This window comes from Poeciliopsis prolifica, unplaced genomic scaffold, assembly GCF_027474105.1.
Source record: "Poeciliopsis prolifica strain line A6 unplaced genomic scaffold, Auburn_PproV2 SCAFFOLD009, whole genome shotgun sequence".
NCBI classification, from domain to species: Eukaryota; Metazoa; Chordata; class Actinopteri; order Cyprinodontiformes; family Poeciliidae; genus Poeciliopsis; species Poeciliopsis prolifica.
Genome location: NW_026562384.1, coordinates 3,404,268 through 3,429,396, shown reverse-complemented (window position 1 = coordinate 3,429,396; position 25,129 = coordinate 3,404,268). Strand labels below are relative to the sequence as shown.

Sequence of the window (25,129 nt, the reverse complement as noted above, 5' to 3'; positions counted from 1 at the left end):
TCTGCAAAGCATTGTGGGTAATCCCTAGCTAGCAATATGCTAGCCTGAAGGTTCAAAACAACATGCTAAGCATAGCAGAAGCATTTGGACTTTATTTCTTTTGAACGTGCAAATGACAACGAAAACTTAGCAATAACAGTGATAGTATGACTTTATGTATTTGTCACTAGAATAAGCTAATACGGCGTCTGTACACTCACAGAAACAAATCGTTGAATCAACATGATTGTTTATGTCAATTGATTTAAATGAATGAATTCACCCAACTCCTTCAAAACACTTCAGATTGACAAAAACTGACAAATCAAACACTTTGTCAGTGAACATTTTTCATTTGTTCGCTAAACATAAACAAATTTTGTTACTTTAACAGCAAAAATTATATCAGCTGCTTTCCTTCAGCTGATATGTTTTGATATAACAAAATTTTTCTTAAGTTAACTGAATTCAAATTAAAAATACATATTAAAGCTGAGGAAATATCTAAAATAGTAATCATTTCACAAATATATTCAGGTTGTATCAGATGTTGAACAAGACTTTTTTTTTTTTTAATCTAACCATAAAATAGAAACCTTTTGTCATTTCTAACCAGTAGATGTACTGTGACTGTATATTAAATGAATAAAAATATGCAATGCTTTCTGGAAAACCAACCAGCACTCCTCTGAATCCCAAACCTTCACATGTCCTGATGTATGAGGTTGCGGCGATCTCAAAATACAAACCAAGGAATATCTGCAGTAATGTAAGCTCGATGTTTTCCCCCCTCCAACAACTCATCATCAGTTTATAACGATCACATTTCCAAAAGGTGAACCATACTGTAAAGATGACGAGCCCAACATAGACCGTGCTTTTAAAGAGTGAAGGTACAACTTTGGAAACTGATACTTCCCTAAGAAAATTTTTTTAAAAACCCTCATTTGTCACCCTGTCTCTGAGCCATGTGTGACTGCTAAAAGTGAGTCTGTGGTGAGGAAAGCAGCCTAGGAGAGTGATGACCTCCGGATCTGGAACGAGGCTTTGAAGCGTCTCTCTCTCTCTCGCTCTTGGACGTGTCCGCCCTGGAGGATCCACTCTTGTCTCTCCGTGTTCGTCCTCTGCGCCTCGTCGCTCCGTTTGACCGCCAACTGCTCTGGCGCTCTTGGCACGTGGTGATTATGGCGGATCCGCATGAAGACATGTCAGTGATGTAATGAAGCAAAGCTTTTTGAATCAAGTCCATCCTGTGGCCATGTTGTTGCCGTAGCCGTTTTTGGACTGTGTGTGTGTGTGTGTGCACGTGTGTGTGTGTGTGTGTGTGTGTGTGTGTGTGTGTGTGGTTTTGGGACAGAATCATTTGTCACCTGCGGTTTCACATGTCTGGTACTGAAACTGATGACAAATCTTTGAGGTGTTTTCCTTTTTTTCTGTTTTGCTTGTGCGTTCACATTTGTTGGCACTTCAGTGGGTGATGTCATCCTCAAGAGGCTCTTTTCGTTGCTTTTTATTAGTCTGCTGTGCCTCTGCAGACATTTTCAGACCGTGGACTTGTGTGTATGTTTAGAAGCCTGGAAGTGTTCAACAAAACCGAATGGGTTTTATTGTGTTTTGACTGATTTAGCAACATGAACAGTGTTTAAAGCTGCAGTATGTAAAGTTTCTAAAAAAAGAAAACAAGAATGTTTCTTTTCATATTCGCTAAAATTATCATTATGTTGTGACGGTATGATAGATAGTCAGTGAAATACAACTAACTGCAGATATACTCAGTTGAAAAGAACTAGTTGGAGCAAGGAGGAGTGTTGTAGCGCTGTCAATCAAGCTTGTGCACACCCTGCACCACCAGAACATGCTGAGGCCGGTTAGCATAGCCACAATGGATAAACGCTTATTTTTCTGTAAAGGGGAGTTGTTTTTCCACCGCAGGGTATTTAAGAAAACATCAACAAGTTGATGTTTTCTTAAGCACATCAACTTGTGCTTAAGTTGATGTGCTTGATCACATCAACTAGCACATTTAGCAGCCTATAGGAGGTTGATTGGCGGCGCTAAGTCCCGCCTCCTGCCTCTGATTGGTTGTTTTTCATCAGAAGCAGTAGCAGCACTGGGAGGAGGTGAAGGAGCTCGAGTCTTTCACAGATTATCTGCCTCATCTCACACTGTCACAACAGGGTGATGCTTTCAATAAATGTGAAAAAAACAACATATTTTTGTAAAAGTTACATTCTGCAGCTTTAATTGCAAAAAAATATGAAAACATTTTCAAAATTCCTTAACACTTATGATCCAGAAAATGAGGCGCACATTTGTTTTCAGTCCCTTCCTGTTGGGAAACTGGTTCCCCAAAATAAAACAGATCCCTGAACAAAACATGTTCATTGCACAACATGGGGGTGGCAGCATCATGCTGTGGGCCAATCCTCTAAGAAAACCTTAGAAATTCCAAGAACTTGAAATTTACGTTTCAGCCGCCCTGAGGATACACTTTGAATGATTTATTGAAAAAGATGGACTAGTCAAAGGCCAGGCCTAGAACACTCAATGATGCTCCCTGTTTTATCTGACTGAGCTTGAGTTATTTTTTGCAAACAATTACCGCTTCAAGACTTTGTAGCTAATTGGAGCACAAGGCGGATCTACAAAGAACGAACTCCGGCGGCTGAACACAAAAACCTCACCGCATTTTTCTTTAATTACAGTTTCCTCTAGAGTTTCATTCTTAACAACGTTTGAAAACCATGTCTCCTTTTCCCTCCGCTCCAAAATGACACAGAACATGAAACCATTTGGGGGAAAAAAAAAATACAAAACGCATGGAGAAACGTGTCGTTGGCGGGCCGTGACTGCTTTGGTGAGGAACCTTCACTGTGATTTCTGCCTGAGTGTTTTTGTTGCATTCAGTGGCCGTTCGTTGCAGACCACATGGAAGCGCCGGCATTCAGACGAGCCTGCCAGCCTCCCCTCATGAGCACCACTGCCTCTTTGTGCCTACGGTGAAAAAAAAAGAAAAGAAAATGATGTCGGTGTATACAGTTTTTGATCATTCTGGCTTAAAAAGCGGAGAACTTCTACCTTTCAGGCACGTAAGGAAGTCTGAGATGTAAACTAGACGCTCGGCGGGTTTAATCTGTTGTTAATCAGCCCCTTGGAAAACTCACTCAAGCGTCAGATGCTGCAGATTGCTCTCTTTCTCCTCACAGTTCTCCCTCTGTCTTTTTTCCCCCAGTCATCTCTCCCTCCACCTGCTGGTTTTGTCCTCCCCAACCTGCAGCTTTTTCAAAACTCTGCCCACTCTTGTGTGTGTGTGTGATACAGAGAGGCCCAGATGATTAAATCTTTGCCTTTTGTTGATCAGTTTGGCTACTACCGCCATTGCCGGCTCCCCTCCTTTGTCCCAGCGTGTGTGGTGCGTGTTTGAGTCCACGCACGCATGTGTGGGCAGGCGCTCAGATCAAACACAGCGTAAGATGAGCCCATAAACAAGCCTTCAGGACCACTTAGGATTTTCATTCAGAGTCAGTGTTGGTGGGGGCGGGCGAGGGAGGGGGTTAGGTACAGAAATCAGCTGCTATGTTTATGCACCTTTCAGTGGTGATTACCGGTTCAATCTGTCTGCTGTACAGAGGAAGTATCGTAGTGGCGCAGAGAGCGCAAGCACGTGCCCATGGGTGTGTTTGTGAGACCCGGAGAGGCACACGTTCCCGTTGCGGCGGTTTGCTGGGAATTAAGAATGCCAGTGCAGCAGTAAAGTGTTTATACACTCATATGTTCTGCCCTGAGTGACATCAGAGGAAGCAGAGAGCCGCCGTCGGCCCCAGACGGAGGGCGGACCGACGGTATGTGTCAGACGCACCGTATGGCCTTGGCCTGTGTTTCCACACTGGGCGCCATGTGTGTCAGCGTGAGTGGGCTCACACTCTGGCAGGCAGACGCACCGCGCGAGTAGGGGATATGCTCAGAGGCGGATAAGCGACATTATGCACTCAAAACATTGCTGTTATTACATTACCGGTGCAACATTGAGTCATTTTTGTGTCATTTAGTTTGTGCCACCTTGTCATACGGGATCGACTGCCTTATGCTGCTGATAAGCCACGCTCATCTTGATTGCCTAAACATCGACTGAGAATTAAAACAAAAAATTTGAAGTCATGTTGGTTAATCAACATGTTGTGTGATAGAGACCGTTCAGAGTAAAACCTGACACTTCCTGTTCTCAGGGGGCGTGGATCATCACTGATGCCTTATGCTGCTGATAAGCCATGCAGCTTATCAGCAGCATCACTGATTGATCATCAGTGATGATCAATCACTGAAAGTCTGGTGCCTCTGTGAGTTTTTGTGTAGGAGATACAACAGTTTTGTGTTTCATGGTGAGTACGACCTTTGACCCCCTGGCAACGCCCCTTCAGTGTGCTCAAAAACTCACCGTTTTAATAACTTTCAATCGTCCGTGCTGCCTCATGAAATCTGACCGAGTTTGAAGCCGATCAATCGAAATCCCTTGGAGGAGTTCTATCAGTGCGAAGGCTGTAAACGGCCAAAATGGGGTCAAAATCAGGACTTCAGTCCAAAATGGCCGACTTCCTGTTTGAGTTGCTCAATGACATTAATTGAATTGTCTGTGTGTCTTGGGAGCTCTACAAGTGTCTCAAATTTCTCGTCTCTACAATGAAATAAGGGTTTTTTGAAAGTTGCCAGGTGGCGCTGTTGAGCCATTTCTGTTGCGATTTTTGCCAAGACCTAAATGTGCATATTTTCCACGCAGACCTGACGCATCCACCAACTGTGGTGAGTTTTTGAATATAATAAAGTCCCCAAAAAGCCAATTAATTTGGTGGAAGAATAAAAAAAAAAAAAAAAGAAACAGTAGGATTACATTAGGCCTTCGCAGATAAGTGCTGCGAAGGCCTAATGAAAAGTCAGTCTGTGTGCGTCCTCGGCTGTGAGTTAATAAGGGTCAATTCCTCCTTTTTGACTTTAAATGTTTGTTTCACTTTAAACACATGTATCAGTAAATGTATTTTATTTTCAGTTTCAATCATATTTTCCAATGCCAGCGTATTTTCGGGTTAATTTTAAGCTTCGTTTTCAGCCCCATGCTGTCCACACTGATTTGTTCTAAGGAAAGGAAATACCAGTTTCCACCTGCAGCCACCAGATGGCACCAAAGCCACAGAAATGATTTCCAAAAGACAACAAGGAGAAGCGGTATTCCCTTCACTAGTTAGCGTTACGTTCTTACAATAGACCATCTAAATCACGGCTAAGAATATCCACCCGTAAACTGGAGCTGTTTGGGGTTGATTATCCTCCTGGTTCGTTTTCTCCTCGGTCTCGCCCGGCCACCGGAAGCAGTGCGGATAAAGCCGAGGTCGCAAAGTGCGTCACACGGTTGAGCTGCCGGAGAAGCACGACGCGAGAGCTGCAGACCGCCGCCGACAGAAACTCACGCGCGGGTTCCACCTTTTGTGTGCGCGCGCGACTCTCAGAAACCCGAGCGGGACGTGTTGGGCCGCAGCATGGTGAAGATCGCGTTCAGCTCGGCTCTGGCGCACAAGGCGCCGGGCAAAGAGGCGCCGGCGGCCGCGGTGAAGGTGAGCTAGCGGGCCTGGTTCAGTGCGGTTCCGGCGGGGAGGAGCGGGGAGCCGCTGCTGCTCCGGGCCCGAACCCACCGCGAGAGAATGCGGAGCGCATTCATGTGCAAAACCAATGCGGTGGTTTTACTGTCTGACACGTCACAGTGTTACACCTGCTGTAATGTATCATTGTTATTATTTTGGGTCATTTACTGAAATGCACCGGACGCAGGATTCAGATGTTCACTGAGTCAGGATTATAAGCTTGCATAACAATAAAAACATGCATGGATGCAACGCTGCATTATTATCTCTGTGCTATTTGTGTGTGTGTGTGTGCGCGCGCGTGTGTGTGTGTGTTCAGGACCCGGAGCTGGCCTCTGACTCTGCGGCCACAGACGGCTTCGGTCGCCTTATTCTCTACCTGCTGGGGATCTCCTTCATCCTGACTGGGCTCATTGTGGGCGGAGCGTGCCTCTACCGGTACTTCACCCCAAAGGTTTGTGTTTCAGTATGAAACTCCTAAAGAATCTGCACGTTTACGCCATGAAACATGGTGGAATTTTCCATTACGCTGCAGACGTGTTCCTCTACTGAGCTTTCTCAATGCAATGAATGCGATCAGAGACTCATGGAGGGCGAACCAGACCATCAGGGGTTTTGCACCACCGACAAATTATTTTTTTGAGAAATCTGCCAGAAAACTAAACGAGCCCCTTTCTCCACCCAGTGACACACACACACACACACATACACACACACACACTGAAATCAGCATGCATTCACAGTCTTAATACACACCAACAACACAAATATGTAAAGGCATAAGACTTTTAAATAAAGTGTGCAGCAGGTTAACTTAAGATGAGCTTCGTCGCATTGTGTTTTACACTTAACAAGGTTCAGGAGGACTAAAAGTTACAAACCGTGTAATTACTTGGTTTCTATGGCACTCAGAGGCCACATAATGCAGGTCGTTCCGTGTCTGATCTGCAGTAAATAGATATTTATTGCTACCGGGGGTTTCCAATAAATTATTCACATATTTCCAGGCCGGCTGCTGTTGCTCTTGTTGAAGAGGAAATATTAGAGATGTACTCCAAGAGCATTTTGTAGTTTTCATCTATTTCATTCCATCAACACACTGAAATTACACACCACAACGCAGCAGCTTTAAAGAAGAATACAGATTTTTACAGATTTCACAGCAGAAGTGATAGACCAACATCCGCTTGTAAAGACAATAAAACCTGAATGCAACACTCTTAACAATGACATAATATTGACCTAAAAGTTAGGCCTGTGTGAAATTCTTTCTGTTAATTAAAAAAAAAAGTAATATATAAAGTGTTTAGAAATGTTTAAATTGAAAATGTATATAAATTCCCACGTCCAATAAAATGCTACGGTTGCAAAGTATTGTGTTGTCCCTGACTGTACCGTTCCGTTGTCCAATGGACGCACAGCTGAGCTATTGGCCAGGAACGACGTTATACTGGTGGCTTTTACCATGGAAAGACACAAACTATGCTACGGTAACCACGCCATACTTTTATTGAAGTATTTTATTGACCACAGCCAAGAACGTCTGTTAAACCCTGAACAGCCTCAGATTCACCAGACGGACGATCGTAATGGAAGACGTCTTTTCTTTACGTTATTACGACTTTATACATAATGGATGCATTATTCTTCTTCCCATGTCTAGGTCCCCTTTGTTATATCCGTTCTTGTCCCTATTTGGGATTTTGCTTTACCGTTTCCTATGTGATGGGGATAAAAAAAAAAAAGGAAACTAAATCCCAGAGGAGTTTACCAGAATTGCTGTCTTGGCCGACTAAAACCGCCATCAGATGAGATCGCCGCCCCTCCATGCGTGGTTTTTAATCCTAGAGGATTGTCCCGACTCTGGCTTTAATGGGACCAATCGCCAGGCTCCCTGCTAATTCCTCTGCCAGCTTGTGCAGAGATGAGCTGAGAGCCAGGATGACATTTATTTTTTTTTTTTAAAAAACACTCTAACCTTTGTCTCAAATGTTTCCTTAGTCTCGGGAGAGAGATGGCTCACTCTTTCGAGTCTAGGACTATAACTGTTGCTACAAAACACTGACAGTCTTCAGTGGCGTTTCCTGTGACAGACGGAAGGGAAACAAATTAACAAAAGTTGTGATTGTGATGGAAGTGCAAACAAGATTATAATTCTTACAGGTTTTTTTTTTTACATGCGACAAGCGGAAGTTGAGTTCAGCTCTAAAGTATTTTCAAAAGGAGAGTTTCTTTGATGTCAAAAACGAGATTCTTAGTTTTGCGCATAATTGAGATCTTCAAAAAGAAAAAAAAAAGAAGCACTTTTTAACGCCTCATAAAACCGATCCACAGAAACGGTGTTGATCCACAATGTTTGTGATGCAGAATAACAGGAAATGCTGACCTCTAGCTATCGACTTGTGAATTCCTGTCTTTTACAGCAGAGTTGAGAGAGAATAAAACTGAAACAAGTGGAACTTGTTTCCACTTGATTTGGAAAATAAATCATGTTTATTTTCCAAATCAAACATGATTTGGAAAATAATTCAGCAGGTTTCATAGGTCCTTAAATTAGCCTGAAAATCACTTTGAAAAAGTGACTTTTGAACCCACATCTCCTAATTTAGCCAAAACTTGAACGCTAAAAATCTCAGGGACATTTAAGCATCAGTAGAAGTCTTTATGTTGGGTTCCACTTTATCTTTTGCTTTCCAGCACTTTCACAAAAGATCTAGCATTTTGTTTGGGCGTTTTGCTGCAGGAGGGTCTGGTGCACTCTCGTTTAAAAGAGGAAAGAACCTGCATGTTGCATCTCCAGTCGTCAGACAGGAAGTTGAGGCTTGGATATTCTCAAATGGACAGTGGCCCCAACCAAACCAGCTCATCATTTACAAACCGGCAGCAGAATCAACGTTCATCCATCACCAAGTCATTGTGACCGTGACCGAACTCTTTTTAAATCTTAAACCCACCAAACCCACCTTATTCAAATCCATCAGTGTCTGAATGTCTTTGAAGACACAGCCTCAAAACGTTTCTACTTGTAGCTGAGCAGGTAGAGAACCACTGACTGTGTTCATGGACTGTTGTGTTTGCAGAGAAACATCCTGCTCTGTGTGCGGCTGCTCTGAAAAACGACATCAGTCTGTTGAAACCTGCAGCGCAGCATCCTACAGAAGCTAACCTGACACTAAGATTACATTGACAGCAAAAAAGATGATTTTTCCCCCCCATCCTCCTCTGCTTTTGTTAGTTTCATGTCTGCATGATAACAATTTATTCTGGTCTTTTTTCCGGTTGCTGTTTCCTACCCGGGACTGTCTTTGTGTGAATGAATTGTCTGCTTTGACTCGCCACCAGAGGCTGTATCACGGAGCGATGCAGTTCACCGACGTGTCCACCGGGGTGGAGAGCCAGCCCTACTACCTGCCGCGGGTGGAGGAGGAGGTGGAGATCTCGGACAGCATGGCCGTCGTCAGCGTGCCCCCTCCTCGCTTCCGGCCCGGAGACCCCGCTTACATCCTCCACGACTTCAACCGGGTGAGAGCCGCGGGGGGCCCGCTCTCCGTCCCGTTGGCGAGCTCACCGACTTCACACGCTTTTGTCTTTTTTTGTGACGACGCAGAAACTGACGGCGTACTTGGACCTGACTCTGAGGACCTGCTTTGTGATTCCTCTCAACTCTTCGGTGGTCCTTCCCCCGCAGGACCTCATCGACCTCTTCTCACAGCTCATGGTGAGTGACGTCACTAACTGCTCGTATGGCTGCTTGAGGTCCTTGGAAATGTAGTTGACAGTGGTTGGTATCCACACTACGCAGTTTGCCAAGAAAGTGCCATCCAACGTTGATTAAAAAAATCAAAATTTTAAGGCAGTATTTGCAGTTGAAACCAGATATTTAAAGATAATGAAAAGATAAATGCACTTTTTTGCACTCAAAGTCTGAAATTAGATCTGACCAAACTTTCCCCGTTTCCAGTTGGTCAAAATCATTTCCATTTGTGAAGTAGCAGAAAATGTTGGGATAAAACGTTTTACATTATTTAGTAACTTTCTCAGACCAGTCAGGTGTGCAGGATGTGTGTAGGAGAGATATTTAATTAGTTTTTAGCTTGCATTTTTCCTGCTGGAGTAAATGAAACGCTTACGCAAGATATTATTAATAAATAATCGATGTTATGCAATAGTGAAGAGAAACTGTCTTCATCCTTCATTTGTCAAGGTGTTGTGCTGGAGAAGTTTGGAAAATCACCTTGAAAATCTTTGAAAAGTGCTTGAATTTTACTTTGTGAAAAGTGTGTGAACATCCGTTTTCCTGTTTAATAAATATGTCATTAATTTTTTGCTCATTTTTGTCTATGGCAACAACACAAAGTCAAATCTTAAAACAGTTTATTTGATTTGTTGTAGCAGTTTGACCATTAAAGCAAAACACAGATCTATCTATCTGTCTGTCTGTCTGTCTGTCTATCTATCTATCTATCTATTTATGTGTCTGTGTATGTGTATCTATCATTATGTTGTGGTTTATGATTATGCCCCCAAATACAACATGTAGGAACAAAAATCTCATAAAATTGTAAAATAGATGCATGAAAGATTCAATTATTAGATTTAAACCTTCACACATCAGTTCTGTTTACAGTGACATCCCCCCCGACAATAAATATGTAGAAAAGTTACTGGGAAATGTCACAATAGTTTAATGGTAAACCCAAACTTTTTTCTGGTTGTTCCTCTTTCTGAGGGTTCTTCATCGGCAAGTTCAAAGTCTGTGCAGGATGTTTGCATTTATAATATTTGACTCAATTAACAAATTCAAACAGAGTTCGGAGGTATTTTGTGCACACTTTGTTTTCCATGAAAAATTGAATGTTTTTACAGATTTGAGGACAGTGAGATCCACCTAAGAAGAGGAAATGCACAAATGTTTGCTTAAAATAAAAAACTTCTTCTGCTCTACAGGAAGCTTTGCCAGACTTGTTTCTGCAGCATGTGTGTGTGGACACCTTTTTTTCCCCCTTTATTTCTCATAACGGCGGGCTAAAAACAGCGCGGCCTCACCCGTTCCGTGTCTCTTCTCTCCAGAGTGACTCATACCGCAGCTACCTGGTGCGCGAGGACCTCGTGGTCACCGAGCGCATCGAGGACGTCAAGCCGCTGGGTTTCTACATCCGCCGGCTGTGTGACGGAAAGGAAACTTACAGAATGCAGCGTCGGTCCGACCTGCCAGGTACGGACGTGACAGCGGCTAGCGCTGCAGGTTTACTGCAGACAGCAAAACTGTGGACCCGCCGCCATGCCTGGGTTTTTACTACAGAGTCGATTTACATGCAAAACGCGACGCGGCAAAAAAAAAAAAACTCCCAATGTTGTGTGGATCTTAGCACTAAAACCTTTTAAACGCTGCTAACGATTTGACGTCGGGACAACAGCCAAAGCCACAAGCGGATGGTTTAGATGGGAGTACATGAGAGAAACTTCAGACCTGAATTAAATGAGCCTGAGGCGAGACTTTGGTCCTCTCCATCCAACCTGAACGAGGTTCACAAATAGATAAATAAATTAAAACGAGCTCAATAACTCCCATCGGCGTGATTATGTGTTTTTCTCTTTCTACCAAAAACTGGATGATGAAAATCTTTGGTCTCAACTGGCCACTTTTTTTGTTTACAGCCTTCACCATTCATTTTATTCGTTGTTTTTGTTGTTTTGTTTATTTATTTTGAACATTTAAAACGTCTCCCAGTTCCGGTGTTAAACGCAGAATCTAAAAAATATTGATACGGGTCGTCATGCGATCACCATTGTATTACTTGAAAATGCAGCGATATTATTGTTTATCGCCTGGCAGAATTTAACTGAAAATATGTACTGGAAAACTAGAGGTGCAGTAATATCTGAGGTTTCTGAGTCATGCTCAGCTGCTTTTTAAAAAAAAAAAAAAAATTATTATGGTTTTTTTCCCCACGTCCCAAAAAAAGCTACAAGGCATATTTGTTTTTAGCAAGAGGAAGGTTTTATGTGGCTTCAGGCTGTGAAACAGACCCAAAGAGATCCTTTCAACCAAAGAGGATGCTGGATGCCAGAGCACGGTGCTTTGTTTCTACCGGCGGCCAAAACGTCAAAATATAAAAATAACAATGAAACTCCTGCGTTTTAAATATAAAATGTTCACAGGTCAGTTCCAGAACCATTTCGGGAAGCTAACAATGAGGGCTGGAACGGTCATACGAATGAATCGCGATTAATCGATTCTTGAAACAATCGTCAACTAATTTAGTCATTGATTGATCGTTAACCGGAGCATGCGGTCTGATATATAAAAATATAAATATAAACATTTACATTTAGAAACCTCCTTTTAAACCTGTACTACCCAGAACTCCTCATGTTGCATTTTTAACTTCACCCGGTTCAAATTTTGTTTTAAAAAATCTCCTATTAAGCTCCATTTAATAATAATTTTAAAAAATAATCAACTAACTAGTAGACAGTGTTGTTTAGCAGCAGATGCAACCTTTGCCACAGTGATCATGCGTTCCCTCCGGGAATCAATGCTGAGTTGCTGCTTTTTAGGCAGAACATTTTTTTCTTCTTTTTCTTAAAAGTACTTGAATTATTTGCTTATTTTAATGTATTTCTAACATTGTGTGAAACAAAAAAGTTGCTCAGGTGGTTGAAAAAAATGTTTTTTTAAAGCCAACCTTTTTATTCGATTAATCGACTAAAGGTCAGATTCCTAGTTAGAACAAGCGATTACTAAAATGATCATTGGGAAGAGGAACTTACCTTTCCTCACACCTCCCTACTTCTTAGCGTGATTGACTCAGAAAGAAAAAGTTTTGATGTAGAAATGAAATGTTTTTTTTTTTTTTGTCAGGCGGAAACATCCAGAAGCGCTCCGCCGAGGACTGCTTCACCATCCGCCACTTTGAGAACAAGTTTGTGACGGAGACCCGCATCTGCAAGGCCTGATGGGGGAGACAGAGAAAGAGAGAGAGAGAGAAAGAGAGGAAACGGGGTGAATGAGGGAGTGGATGAGCACATTGACAGGAAGTACAACTTTCTGCAGAAAGCTACTTTTGTACAAAATCGTTTTGCCTCCCTTTGCTTCCCGGCTTGCGTGGAGTAAGTTTAGGTTCCGCTGTACGTACGCCTCGCCCCGCATCAGTCCTCACCACCTGCTGTTTTTGTCGTCACCGTAGACGCACTAAGTTTCATTTGCGCCGTCAGAATCCGTTTCGTTCGCCGTGGCTTCCTGCAGACCCGCCCCGTCGTTGTCGTTTGGCTTCCTGCTCAGTATTCCCGTCGTTCCCAGCAGGTGCGCGGCGCCTCTCGTGTTTCCTGTCGCCTCCTTTCCCAGGGCAGCTGCAGCGGCGTTGCCGTGACGCCATCACGCACGTTTGAGCGCACGCTCGTCGTCTCACTGTCACGGTTGCCGACGCGGACGAACATCCGAAAGCCGCCACTCTTCACTGTTTGTAGATATTTCCCAGAGTGCCCTGCTGCTGCTGGGACTCCTCCGGGCTGCCGTGTTATGATTTCGTGAACCTGATGATGAACTGTTTGGGTTTCTGTGTTTGTGTAGACATTTCTAGATGTTAGCTAGTGAAGACCGTGAGCTAAACCAGCGGGACCAAGCCACAGGGAAACGTTATTTTGAAGCTAAAAAAACGTTCATTTGATCGCCTGCTTTGGTTTGTGAATTTGTTCGTATATTTCATTTTAACCTGAAAAAAAAAAAAAAAAAAAAAAAAGCAGATGTAATCTATTCTAGTTGGTGGCAATTGAAGTTTGACTTTTTTTCACTCGTACTTGCTTAGATTTACTTACACGAAAGTGTCACGATTGAGTTTGGAAATCCCTGGAGAAGCGGAAAGAAAAGAGAAAAAATGTGAAAATATTATTTTTGAAATGGCTTCGTGCCAAACAGAATGAAGAGGGGGAAGACAGGGAAACGCTGCGAGGCGTTTCAGTGGTTTGTTCTATGAATCCCACACAGGAAGACAATCAGGAAGTGCTGCAGGCGAGTAACGACAACCCAACTCTGTGTGACTCTACTGAACTGAATTTCATTTTTGTTGTTGAATAAAGTTGCTTTTCTTAACCTGCTTAAAAACCAAACTTCCCTGTGTGGTTATTTGTTCTGTCATGTGTCTCTGCCTTTCTACTTTTTTTTTTTTGCTCTGGAATCTATAACAACATACAACTTCAATTCATTTTAAAAACAAGATTTGGGTCAGAAATTTCAATGCGTTGTGACCTTGACGCTGAATTTTTTGGTCTAGTTTCTAGATGTTGGAGATTTATTTTTTTAAAGTTCTAAATACAGATTTAAAACATATATTTAACGTATAATGACACATTTTCTATGTTGGAAGTGAAATAATCAGCTGGTTTTATGAATATGAAGTAATTACTGGCTGAAAACAAGCTGCTGTTTCATGCTGAAAAGTTGCTCGTAAATTGGTTTTGTCTTATTTCAAGAGTATTCTGATGTTTGCAATAAAAACTAGTCAAAAATACATTTTGCTTTTTGCAGTGGCTTAGTCAGGTTTGTGTCAAGAAACTAGCCAATCAAAATAAAAATTTATTTAATATCCAGCAGCTTGCTGAAGCTGCGTAATCATCTAAATATTAGTTACCTATATAATAGACTGCGTGCATAATTTGATAATTTGAGCGCAAAACCACAGTAAATTCACACTTGTGCGCCCAGTTCTTCTTTTTGAAATGCTAATGTTTATTTCTAAAAGCAAATTGTAGCTTTTAGAAATTATTTCTCTGAGAGCTTTTTTTTTTGGTTTTCTGATGAGATTTCAGAAAAAGGACCAACCAAATAAAAACTAAAACATGTTTTAATTACATATAAATAGGGTAAAGTTTTCACATTTCCGATGTATATTTTCTCACATTCACAAATAATTTATATTTTCACCAAAGGAATGCTCATATTTTATTTGGAGGATTAGTGGTTGTAAAGACGCCGCCTTCTTCCCCAGCGACAGCTACGGAAGCCAGGAATGGACACAAATAGGCAGTTTAACTACACGTTTGGCTAAAAAAAATGAAAATACACGCTGGTTTGTGACTTGGGAAAATGTGTTGAAAATCCCTTCAAAACGGCTCTTTTTTCACACCGCTGTAAGACGAACTTAAACGCCGGGTATATGGCGTCCATTCAGCTCATTGGTGCTTTTTACGTGCGACAGCGATCACAGCGGTGTGTGATGACCTGAATTTCCGGAATTCAGAAGGTTGTCGTTTTCACCGAATTTTTTGGCACCTTTCACAGCGACTTAAGTCATAAACCAGCATATATTTTTATGTTTTTTGCCAGACGTGTAGCAAAAGCAGCGATTTGTGGCACGCGTGGCTTTTCCACAACCTAGTTTGGCTAGGCTATTTGCTAGTTTGCACGCCCTCTTGTGTGGTTAAGCAGGACAGCCGTCTGCTCAAATTGTCCGGCATCTCGGGCTTGCCTAGCCGCCTCCTGAATTCATCGCTCGTGAAGTAGTACATGATAGGATCCAAGGTGCAGTTCAGGCTGGCGAGGCAGAGCGTTATGATGTGACACCTCTGGATCATGTTTCTGGTGGCGCAGTCCTCCAAAGCGCCAGCTTTCACCAGGAAGTCCAGCGGCATGGTGATGTGATACGGTGCAAAGCACAGCAAGAAGACTAAGGTGCAGCTCAGCACCGTCTTCAGTGCCCTATGCTTCTCCCCAAAGTCATGAACGCCCTCCGTCGTCACCTCTTTGAGGCTTGAAATCGTCAAGATCGAGCAGGACACCACCACGACGAGGGGGATGATGAAGCCCAGCAGTTCTGCCAATATAATCAGGAATGAGGCTGTCGCAACACCAATTTTTTTCGTGGGCAGCTCTGAAAAACACTCCCCTGGTTTCTCCGACTTCTCCCTCACCAAGGGGAAAGCTATGCAGATCACGCAGACCAACAGCCAGCCGAACACGCTCATGAAAATGTCTCCCTTCGGCCTCGCCTTGTACATCAGCGGGTTCACGGTGAGCTGGCAGCGACGCACACTGATCAACACCAGGAAGTAGATGGAAGCGTACATGTTGACGTACTTGAGGTAAAAGCTGAATAAGCAGAGAGGGTGACCGAAGGGCCAGTAGTTGTTCAAGTAGTAGTAGATCCGCAGAGGCAGCGACAGCACCTGAGGACAGAGGCACAGCGTTCAGGAACAGCCGACGGAGGACGAGCACAAAATCACATCGACTATGAATGTGTTTAGAAAGATTCTTTGTTAAAGTGGCAGTATCGTGTGTTTTCCAGCCACACAGAATCAATTTACAGCGCAACCAAGTAACTATGCTACCTTCAGTCGTTATGCATGTCGAAGATGACTTAAAAGAAATTAGACTTCATAATTTAACGGCTTGAATTATTGGGCCTTTGTTTCTTTAAAAAAAAACACTTCTGCCCTTTTCTGAAACTCCGCCTTCAGAACGTCATCACTATTAACTCCTCAGCAGCGTTTTTTTGTGTTTATTGTCATAGATCCAGAATTTTAAAAGGGATTGTCCTTGTTAAATGAAAGCCGGCCGGTTTGTTACTTATTTTGAGCTCAACTGAAGAAAATGGAAAAAATGATTTTCCAGGTCGTTCTTCATTTGAAAACACTCTGCGTATTTGGTCAAGTTTTTAATAAAAGTAAGTAAAAGTAGAGTTTGGTGTACTTTAGAGTACAAGTCATCATAAAATGAAAAGGAAAGCAGAAAGCTTGGAGGAGATGGTCACTTTGTTATGTTTTTGCTTCTGAAAATAAAGACGGTCTGCGTCTTTACAGCCTAAAATTTCAACCTCATTTCAGCTCAGTTCAATTTGCTCATATTTCCACTCTATTTATCATTATTTAACCGGAATTCAGATCTCTCCACCCTCGCTGATGATCTCACTTGATTACGAGTCACCAAAACAAAGTCACGCATGCTAACATTTTGTTGAACTGCCTTTAGCTTTGACTCACACGTTACACATGGTATTGTTTTGATACTCTTCTGTGAAGTCACAAGACATATTTCCATCCCTTTTTTTTTTTTTTCACTCAATAAATTCTGGCATTGTCGTCTTGGGATATGCTTTTCCGGGAAGAAAAACACTTGTTGGTGAAGCAGCCTGGTTGTTCGGTACGTTCTGGTATTTGTCTGACCTCCTTTGGGTACATAATGTTGCTGTACCGAATGCAGCAACATTCGGTACAGCAAACCCACATTGTCTGGTACATCAGACAATAAGCGCCTTGAGCAGAACAGAGCAAACCTGAACTCATCAAACCACACGACCTTGTTCCATCGCTCCTCAGTCCAGGCTTTCGTGCACCTTCGCAAAGTGAAGCCCTTTTTCTCAGGTTTGCTTCACGGATGAGTGTTTTACTTGTAGCTACACCGTTGTTTAATCCCAATCTCTTGAGTTCCCTTTTCATCGTGGAAGTGCTCTCTAAACATAACCCCGAGGTCTACGTTTGTTTTCCTTCTATTGGACGCGCCGGCAATCATCCAGGGTTTCTTTCCAACCACATATCTTCCTCCCAGATGATGGTTCCCATCTATCCTTCCAGCTGTTCTTGGACGGGTCTCAGCCCAATTTCCGCCACTTCTACAATTTCCTGAAATGTTTTCTCCGCTTGCTGCCAATGATTCGACCTTTCTTAACCAGACTAACAGCTCTTCCAGCTATAGGGGCCGTGTGTTTCAACATCACAGGAAATGGGATACTACTAATTGCATCTGTTGGCATTAAATAACATCTTGCCAGCTTAAGCATAATCGCCCATCCAGTAATTATGTAATTGGAGGCTTCTGCTTGTTTGCTTAGTTAAATCCAGGTGGTAACTATTTTTGGCCAGGCAGTGTGTGACTTCGTTCTCGTTGTGCCGCACTTTGCAGGTTATTTCAGCTCATCTTACCTCTGCCTGGCTGGAATATTAAAAATTTTAATCAGGAATTTATCGGCTGAAGATGTTAGCATTAGATTTTTTATTTTTTTTACAAGATCTCATTAAGTCTGCCAAGTTTCAGTAGTGGTTAACGCTCTGGTTCCTGAGTTGAGTTTAGTCGTGCAGAAAAGTCCGAATCTACAGAGACATTTCATAATTTATTAATATGTGTGAGTAAAGGGACAGTCAATCAAGTGGGTTATTTTTATAACAAAAGACCCTAAGAGTTTTTTTGCTCTACTTTTTCAGCAACATGATGTTTGTGAAAATAAATTGTATTCTGTCTTTTAAAAAAAAACAAACAAAGCTGAAGTATCCCTGAAAACGTGACAAAGAGGGTGATGTCACAGCCGCCGCTGCAATAGTTACATGCAGAGGAGGCGTAATGATTTCATTTTCCTGCTGTCTTGTCAGAAAAATTTTTTAGTACTTTGCATGTTTTGCATTGCCACAATACCAAAATTTAACATCTACTGTTGTGGATTTGTGACACAGGCCAACACTTGTAAGCTTGTGAAAGCAATTGTTAGCATTTTATTAAGGGGTACCTGAATGAAAGGAGCTGAAAACATGTGCACACTTTTCCCATTTTTCAGATTTTTAATTTGTAAAAGATTACCCAGAATCCCTTTCCTTCCATTTCACAACGTTGCACTCCCTTGGTTTGGTCTGTCACAGGAAAATCCCCAATAAAACACATTAAAGTTTGACGTTCCCTAAATGTGGTAAAAGGGGAGTAAGACTGCCTTTCTGAGACACTATATCTGGAGACATGATGAATAAGATATGAATGTAAAAGCTCCACAATCCAATTCTGAGCGAGTCCTGCTGCGTTTTGTTTTCCAGTTATTCAGCTTTAAGTGTTTGTCAAAGCAATTCAGCTTCATTTCAGCTCCTTTATCTGCTCTGAGCACTTAGGACAGAAAGTAGCACTTTAAAATCTGCCAGCTAATGAGCTGCGGAGCCACTCTGCTTTCATGCTAAACTCACAATTCAATAGATAATTCTGTTAAGAACGCTTTATTCGGAAATATGTCCCGAATATTCTGCTCCTAATCGTTTTCCTCCTTGGGTTTTATGCTTGGGGCCAACAATAACGACCACTTTTGACCTTGTTTCTAAAAGGCTGAGCTAACATCAATTCAATTGCTTCAGCTTAGGATTGCTAATGTGTAGAGGTGTCAATTTTAACAAAGTTAGCTCTTTCATTAATTGGTACGTTAATCGATCTGCTCATTTTGTCCCATATTGGTAACAGTAGTTGTGCTTCCATCACTGATGATGGCAAAGCTTTGTCAATATTCCACTAATGTCGAAAAAACAGTTTCAGAATTGCAGTGTTTCCATTAAATCAGAAACACATTTAAAATCACATGCTTTCACGCTTTATGTCTTTAAAAACATGCCGCACCAGGATCCTCCAACTAAAGGGTTAAATGTTATCCACTACATGCAGATAGATGACGTGAACAGAGGAAAGGAGGAAGTCAGAAGGAGAGGCGCAGCGTTACCTGAAGCAGATCGGCCACAGCGAGGTTCATCATGAACACCACGGCCCTCTTGGTTTCCCGTACGTAGATTCTAAACACCCACAGCGCAAGGACGTTACCCAGTAAGCCCGGTGCCAAGATTATGCTGTACACCACAGCGTAAACTTGGTGCTGGAGCTCTTGCAGCATAGGTCCTCCAGTGCAGTTGATCTGGCTGTCATTCATTTTAAAGATAAGAGGATCTCTGCAGGAGGCTGGTGTCAGAAAAGCTGCCTTTGGTTTGATGAATGTTCAATCCGGGCTCCCATGCTGTCCGTTGTGGCGAAAGGAGTCCGTGCAGCGAGCCGTATTCCCGGGAACTTCTCAGCAGCTTTACAGACGAGAGGAACGACGACTTCAGGGGAGCTTTGTGTCCAATGCTGACAGTTTGCAGGTCTTCGGGTTAGTAAAGAATAGTCTGACGAAAGAGATGAGAGTTAGTGGAATGGAAGGTGAAAAGCCTAAAAGCTAAGGATCTTGGTTGCGCTGTCGCCAAAGCAGAAACATAGTTTGCGTCAGCCTGTGGTTTATACCTGACCTTGTGTCCTAGAGAGCATGCAAAGTTATAACTATGTTAAAACAGTTGAACTGGCTCTGCCTCTCAACATGCACTGACTGAAGAAACTCGCTCGATGTTTCGGTAACAGCCTGAATTGGCCACAGGATTTGCATACAGCCCAGCTGGCCATCAGGTTTTTAGAAAGAGCTCTTTCAGTGATCAAACACTGATGTCATTGTCATCCATACCAAAGTTTTCCTTGAATTCCTAACATTTGTTCATCCTGACAAAGTGCTTCATCAGGGTCCTGTCCAGTGAGGTAAGCAAACTGAAGGAGATGTAGATGTTGCATGCTTTCACACTTCTCCACTTGCACAACAAACCACTGTCAGCCTGTGTCGAGTGTCTAAGCACCAGCGAAACCACGCTACACAGAACAGTACTGGTTAGCGGGACATGCAACGCTACTCTGAACCCGCACAGTTTGATTCGATGGGGATCTCTTCTGTGGGTTAACACCCCCAGCAGGCATTTTGACACGTGAGGGGATGAATGGAAGCGAAACTTTCAGATGACATTTCACAGAGAAGAACTGCAGATGTTTTCCGCCCCAGGAAACAGTAATAACTAGCTTTCTGTAGACGCTTGTGGGTGTTGCTGTGTGTGAAGTGTGAAAGTTAAGATTATTTAAACTTGATGCTTTTCATCAAGGCAACACAAGCTGTATTTCGAGACAACCGCAGTCCAACCGAGAGTATCTCAGGAAATGTTATTAAATATTTTCAGATTTGCAATATTTATTTATTTTACATAAGGTTTATTGGTGACATTTTCTCTACGAAACTTTCAGCATGGATAGAGTGATCATCTGTTGCCCTGAATGCAGCTGGCAGGCACTGCTGCATGAGGACCGGATCTCCTGTGACTGTGTTGGGGTTGGGAAAAAAATCACACCAGGAAAAGATGCTACACTTGTTAGTAGCTACTTAAAAAAAATCAGTGATGAGAAAGTCCAAAACGCTTCTGAAATTTGGCAATAAATTTGGTAAGTTGGCAACACATGGCAGAAACTAATCAAAAATACACTAACATCGCACTTCATTCTTGTATTAGTGCCTTGTATTAATGTACAATAAATTATATTAGCATTAACTTGTATTAATGTTTACCATAAACAGTAAACACTGCATCACATAGGAGTAAAAAAAAAAAGCTGTACAGTACTAGTACTGTGCAGTAACTAGAGTACTTTTTTTGTTTGTTTAGCTGACAAACTGCTGCTTTCTGCCATGTTTGCTTGAACCACCAGCACACTGAAAAACTCAAACTCTGTAAGATGGAGGAGTAAAACATCCCCTGGAAACGGCCTCCGGTTCATTTGCCTATAGGCTCTGTTTTACTGCTGCAGCTGCTGATTACTTCAGATAAAGTTTGCGAGGTCTGTGTGGACGTTTCCGTGCTTGGAGTCGGCCTCTTTCGAAAATGAGCTGAACAAGTTTGCGGGGGGTGTAAAGTGACTAATAGGCTGAGCCAAGAGAATAAACAAAATCCCTACTGCCCAGATTTTGGAAGTGTTTTTTTTGGGGGGGGGTGGGATACAGCAGAGAGGGAGAGGATAAGAGCTGGAGATGAAATCTGCTTGTCAGGGCTTCACAGTTTAGAAGAATTGAAAGAAGCGTCTCAGTTCACCAGGCTGGTAAAATGTCTGGTAAAGGTCTGAAATCTTTACCAGACCTGAAAAAAGCTTTCAAATCAAATCAGAACAGAATCGCACAACAAAAGGTGAGCAAAGATTTGACTTGATTAGAGCTGGAAATAATAAATAGTTGTAAAATAAGAAGTACATGTATTATTTACAAGAAAATAGAAAACGTTTAAAGTATTTAGCATGAACAAATTCAAGCTGGGATTTTCATTAATTGTCCAAATTGGAGACAGTTAGGTCCCAAACTATTTATACTCCTGTCAGATTCATATATAAGATTATTATCATTCAGTCAAGTTGTACAGGCCGAATAATTGAGCAAAAAATAAATAAATTATAATGATTAGATCATTTTTTTGATATTCAGTGGGGGGAAAAAAATAACTCAAATGACGTTAAAAGTAATCAAACCGTTCTTCTAACCGTTCTCGACCAAATCAAAATGGCGCCGGGTGTCATGGCTCGCCGTCTCTCCCTCTCTCAGTCCTGAAATGTCCCTGCACTGTGTTCTTTGTTCTTCGCGGTGTCTCTACGAGTGATAAATACCCGCTCGTCGCCGGCGTGTGAGCAGGGCGGACTCTTCCCAACGTCCGTGACTCCCTGCCGAGGCTTCCTTTGCGCCGGACAGCGATTCGGAGGATCCCGGCCCCGGCCTCGGTACCTGAGGAACCGCGGCGTCGCGTCCCAGCGCGGATTCTCTCGAAGCGGGAAGCCCGGGCAAGTTAAGCGGTCGCGTGCGTGTTGCCAGCGCTCTGGAAAGCGTGCGCAGATCAGGTCTTGGGATCGTCAAACAGCGTTGCCTCCGTCCTTTTCAGCTTTTACGTCATCGGCTTAGTAGCCGTTGAACTGTTGGTAACCGAGGCAACGCGCGCGCTCAAACCTTCTCGCTGCCCGCTTCTTTGATGCTTTCAATCAGCTGGACTTTATGTTCTGAACGGAGGTCGTGATGTGGTTCTAATCATAATGATGTATCACCCTGTTAAATATAGGGATATTTTTAATTTCTGAATTTTCAGACTCTCTGTCATTCTGTCATTGCTCACTATTACGTAATGACAGATTAATAGTGTCATTAACAGACGTTTTATGTTCACTTATTGCTGTGAGGATAAACCAGCCAACATGTAAGGTGCATCTACATTTCTTCGCCCCAGGATGGCTCCTATGTCGTCTTGCCGCTGCGTAAAGTTAAGCAGCGCCTCCATTTTTACCCATGATTCTTCAGTGCACGTCCTCGCCATGAACTTGAACAATGCAACTTTTGAATTATTGGACTCTGATAAAAAAAATCTGAACCCCCGGCATGTATCTATATGGAAGTAAATATGTGCCATCAAGATTTGAATAAAAAATGATGTCATGGTCTCTTCATGACATCATGAACAGCAAAGGTCGTATTCTTTTCGAATGGACCCAGGCCACTCTGGTATCCGATCCATGTCCGATTCAAATGTGACCCAACGGATGAATGTGATTATGCTAATCTTATGCATTTTAAGCAGTATGCTGGAAAACTTACTTTTTCAGCAGTGACAAGTATGTTTAACACTTGCTTAAACATTATTTTCCAAATGTAGTCTTAATCTAATTTAGAATCCATTCTAATTAATTAAATATGACTGTACTGTTTTTGTCAGAGGCTTGTTTGATATTGTGCATTTAAGATTTTGGTAAAATGGCACAGCAGACCATGCTGTGGCGTCCCTCAAGGATCTGTGCTCGGCCCACTGCTGTTTTCTCCCCGTCTTCTTCCTCCAGGTCTCTTTTTTGCATTCGTTTAGCGTGACCTTTCAATGCTATGCTGATGTGAGAGGCCTCGCTACTCAGAACTGGAGGATAATTACCGTCTATTTAAACAATGACAATTTTTCAGTTTTATTTCTATTTGCAGGTCTGGCCCCATTGTGGCGAAATGCAGGCAGACTGAGCTGCAACTTTTAAATCCCCAGGCATAAATATTCACTTTATGAATTCAGATTTGAGCTGGAGATATTTTATTCCACCTGAGATCGTTGTGTTCTAAACATCCTTCTTCAATCTATTTTTGTGTGTCTGATTTTTGGAAATTATAAGACCATGTTCACACAGCAGGTCTTTTAATTTTTTGCTACTGATTAAACTCGATGCGATAGGCTGGCGGCCTGTCCAGGGTGGACCCCGCCTCTCGCCCGGAACGTAGCTGAAGATAGGCGCCAGCAACTCCTGACCCCACTAGGGACAAGGGTTTAAGAAAATAGATGGTTCCTAGTGTGTCACCGTTCACACAGTGAGATGTCTGTGTGAACGGTCTGTGATCTGTTTGGATATCTGGGTGCATAGAGTTTGTCTGTCTACTTTGTTTGGATTCAGAGAGTCACCAGTGGTCTTCCAGTCCTGAGAACGCATTTTATTCCACTGACCTTCTCGTGACCTATTGTCCGCTTATTCTCACTTTTATATCTACTGTCTACCTCACCACCCCTCTACATGAAGTAGTCGTTACTGTAACTCAACAGGCTTTCATTTCCTCTTTGAGTTTTGCTGCGAATTTGACCGTCTGTCGAAACCGGTGGCGGGCAGGGAGTTTCAAATGGAGAGCTTTGTGTCAAAGGTCATGTACAACGTAGAAGGCCACAAATACCTCGGGTTGAAGGGCTTCAGTCCAGAGATCTTGCCGATGGAAACATCGATTTCATCGGCTGTGATTCACCTCTCTGTGGGCGGCTGCGGGGGTTACACCGTTTCCATGCAGTCATGATCGGCGGCGTGGAATGGAAGTGCAGGGGAACCCGGGTCCTTCCACGTGCGAGCTGGAGGAAACGGACAAAACATGTGACCGTGCTCATGAAGCGCACTCGCAACTGGACACAGAGTAACACAGGTTGCCGGCACACTCAGCGGAGCAGGCGTTTGTTCCTCACTGTGGAGAAACGCGCGAGATCCCGAGACGTGACTCCACGCTCAAAGCACCCAGCTGTTTCACATCTCATTTCTTTTTTGCCTCTCGAAAAAAATAAAGAAAAGCAGGACAACACAACGAAAAGAACATGCACTGGCCATCCTCACCTCTCTCTCCTCAAACTTTCACGTCGTCTCAGCATCAAAAAGCAGAAGTGAGAAGCATCGGCTCTTTCCTCGCTCTCTCCGTCTCCGACTCCACCTGTTTTCTCACCTAAGTTTCAGAAACACTTTATGCCCGTCTATAATTTCCTGTTGTTCTCTCATTTCATTGTCGCTGTGCGTTTGCTTGTCTGTCTCTGTCTCTGTCTTCAGGATGAAATGGGGATTTTTAGCACACACACACACACACACACAGGGCTTCCTGTGTGAAGAGGAGTGGCTTGCAGGTTTTTTTTTTTTTCTGCTAACATTTCTAGTTCTGCTATTGGGTTCTTTGAAAGGAGTTTCGTGGGGATCGTGCTCACTCACACTTATGCCTGACTCCTTTCAGCGCCTCAAAAAGAGCAAATTTATAAAGTCTCATTTTCAGAAAAGTTGCTATTTTAGGAGCCTGAGATGTTACAGCGGATCGACAGCAGGAAGGCAGGCAGTGGGTACATTATTCTGTGTTTCCAGGGGTGGGCTGAACTTATATTGATGTCGGAGGCGTTTTTGTTTTTTGTTTTTCTTCAGCAGATGCATGAGAGGAGCAGGTGGGTGTGTTGAGGGGGCCCGGACCCAAACGGTTATCGCTTTTCAACGCAACGACAGCAGCTGCTGTCTTCAACCACGCTCCTTGAGAGGAAATGCAACAAAGAAAGAAAGAATGTGCCACTTTTATTTACTTTCTTTTTTTTTTTTTTTTTTTTCCATTTATAGGATGTCACAAAGAAAAAGACTCAAGTCAAAGCAACAGGGAGAA

The 25,129-nt window shown here is 42.8% G+C and overlaps 2 protein-coding genes across 4 annotated transcripts; one reads left to right on the top strand and one right to left on the bottom strand.

The window, feature by feature from the left end:
* The first annotated feature begins 5,167 nt into the window (after positions 1-5,167).
* On the top strand, positions 5,168-13,718 carry LOC129362659 (integral membrane protein 2A-like). The gene is made up of 6 exons (XM_055034334.1): positions 5,168-5,582; positions 5,929-6,063; positions 8,952-9,131; positions 9,217-9,327; positions 10,680-10,824; positions 12,475-13,718. The coding sequence occupies exons 1-6, from the start codon at positions 5,508-5,510 to the stop codon at positions 12,567-12,569; spliced, it is 741 nt and encodes a 246-aa protein (XP_054890309.1). The 5' UTR covers positions 5,168-5,507; the 3' UTR covers positions 12,570-13,718.
* A 716-nt stretch (positions 13,719-14,434) lies between these two features.
* Positions 14,435-24,541, bottom strand: gpr174 (G protein-coupled receptor 174). 3 transcript variants are annotated; one of them, XM_055034333.1, is made up of 4 exons: positions 24,334-24,541; positions 23,909-24,077; positions 19,067-19,502; positions 14,435-15,773 (listed from the first exon to the last, which is right to left on the bottom strand). In XM_055034333.1, exons 3-4 carry the CDS (start codon positions 19,268-19,270, stop codon positions 14,997-14,999), a joined length of 981 nt encoding a protein of 326 aa, XP_054890308.1. In that variant the 5' UTR covers positions 19,271-19,502; positions 23,909-24,077; positions 24,334-24,541; the 3' UTR covers positions 14,435-14,996. The 3 variants fall into 3 exon arrangements, with proteins under 3 accessions (XP_054890308.1, XP_054890307.1, XP_054890306.1); XM_055034332.1 differs by lacking the exons at positions 23,909-24,077; positions 24,334-24,541 and adding an exon at positions 21,712-22,145; XM_055034331.1 differs by lacking the exons at positions 23,909-24,077; positions 24,334-24,541 and adding an exon at positions 21,835-22,145.
* Between the last annotated feature and the right edge of the window lie 588 nt (positions 24,542-25,129).

What these genes read in the sequence shown, in the direction of transcription:
- LOC129362659 (XM_055034334.1), top strand. Translation starts at nt 5,508, where the DNA reads ATGGTGAAGATCGCGTTCAGCTCGGCTCTGGCGCACAAGGCGCCGGGC. An exon ending in CGCCGGCGGCCGCGGTGAAG is followed by an intron (nt 5,583 to 5,928) that starts GTGAGCTAGCGG and finishes GTGTGTGTTCAG; the next exon opens with GACCCGGAGCTGGCCTCTGA. An exon ending in GCGTCGGTCCGACCTGCCAG is followed by an intron (nt 10,825 to 12,474) that starts GTACGGACGTGA and finishes TTTTTTTGTCAG; the next exon opens with GCGGAAACATCCAGAAGCGC.
- gpr174 (XM_055034333.1), bottom strand. Translation starts at nt 19,270, where the DNA reads ATGAATGACAGCCAGATCAACTGCACTGGAGGACCTATGCTGCAAGAG. An exon ending in CTGTGGCCGATCTGCTTCAG is followed by an intron (nt 15,774 to 19,066) that starts GTAACGCTGCGC and finishes CTCTGTCCTCAG; the next exon opens with GTGCTGTCGCTGCCTCTGCG.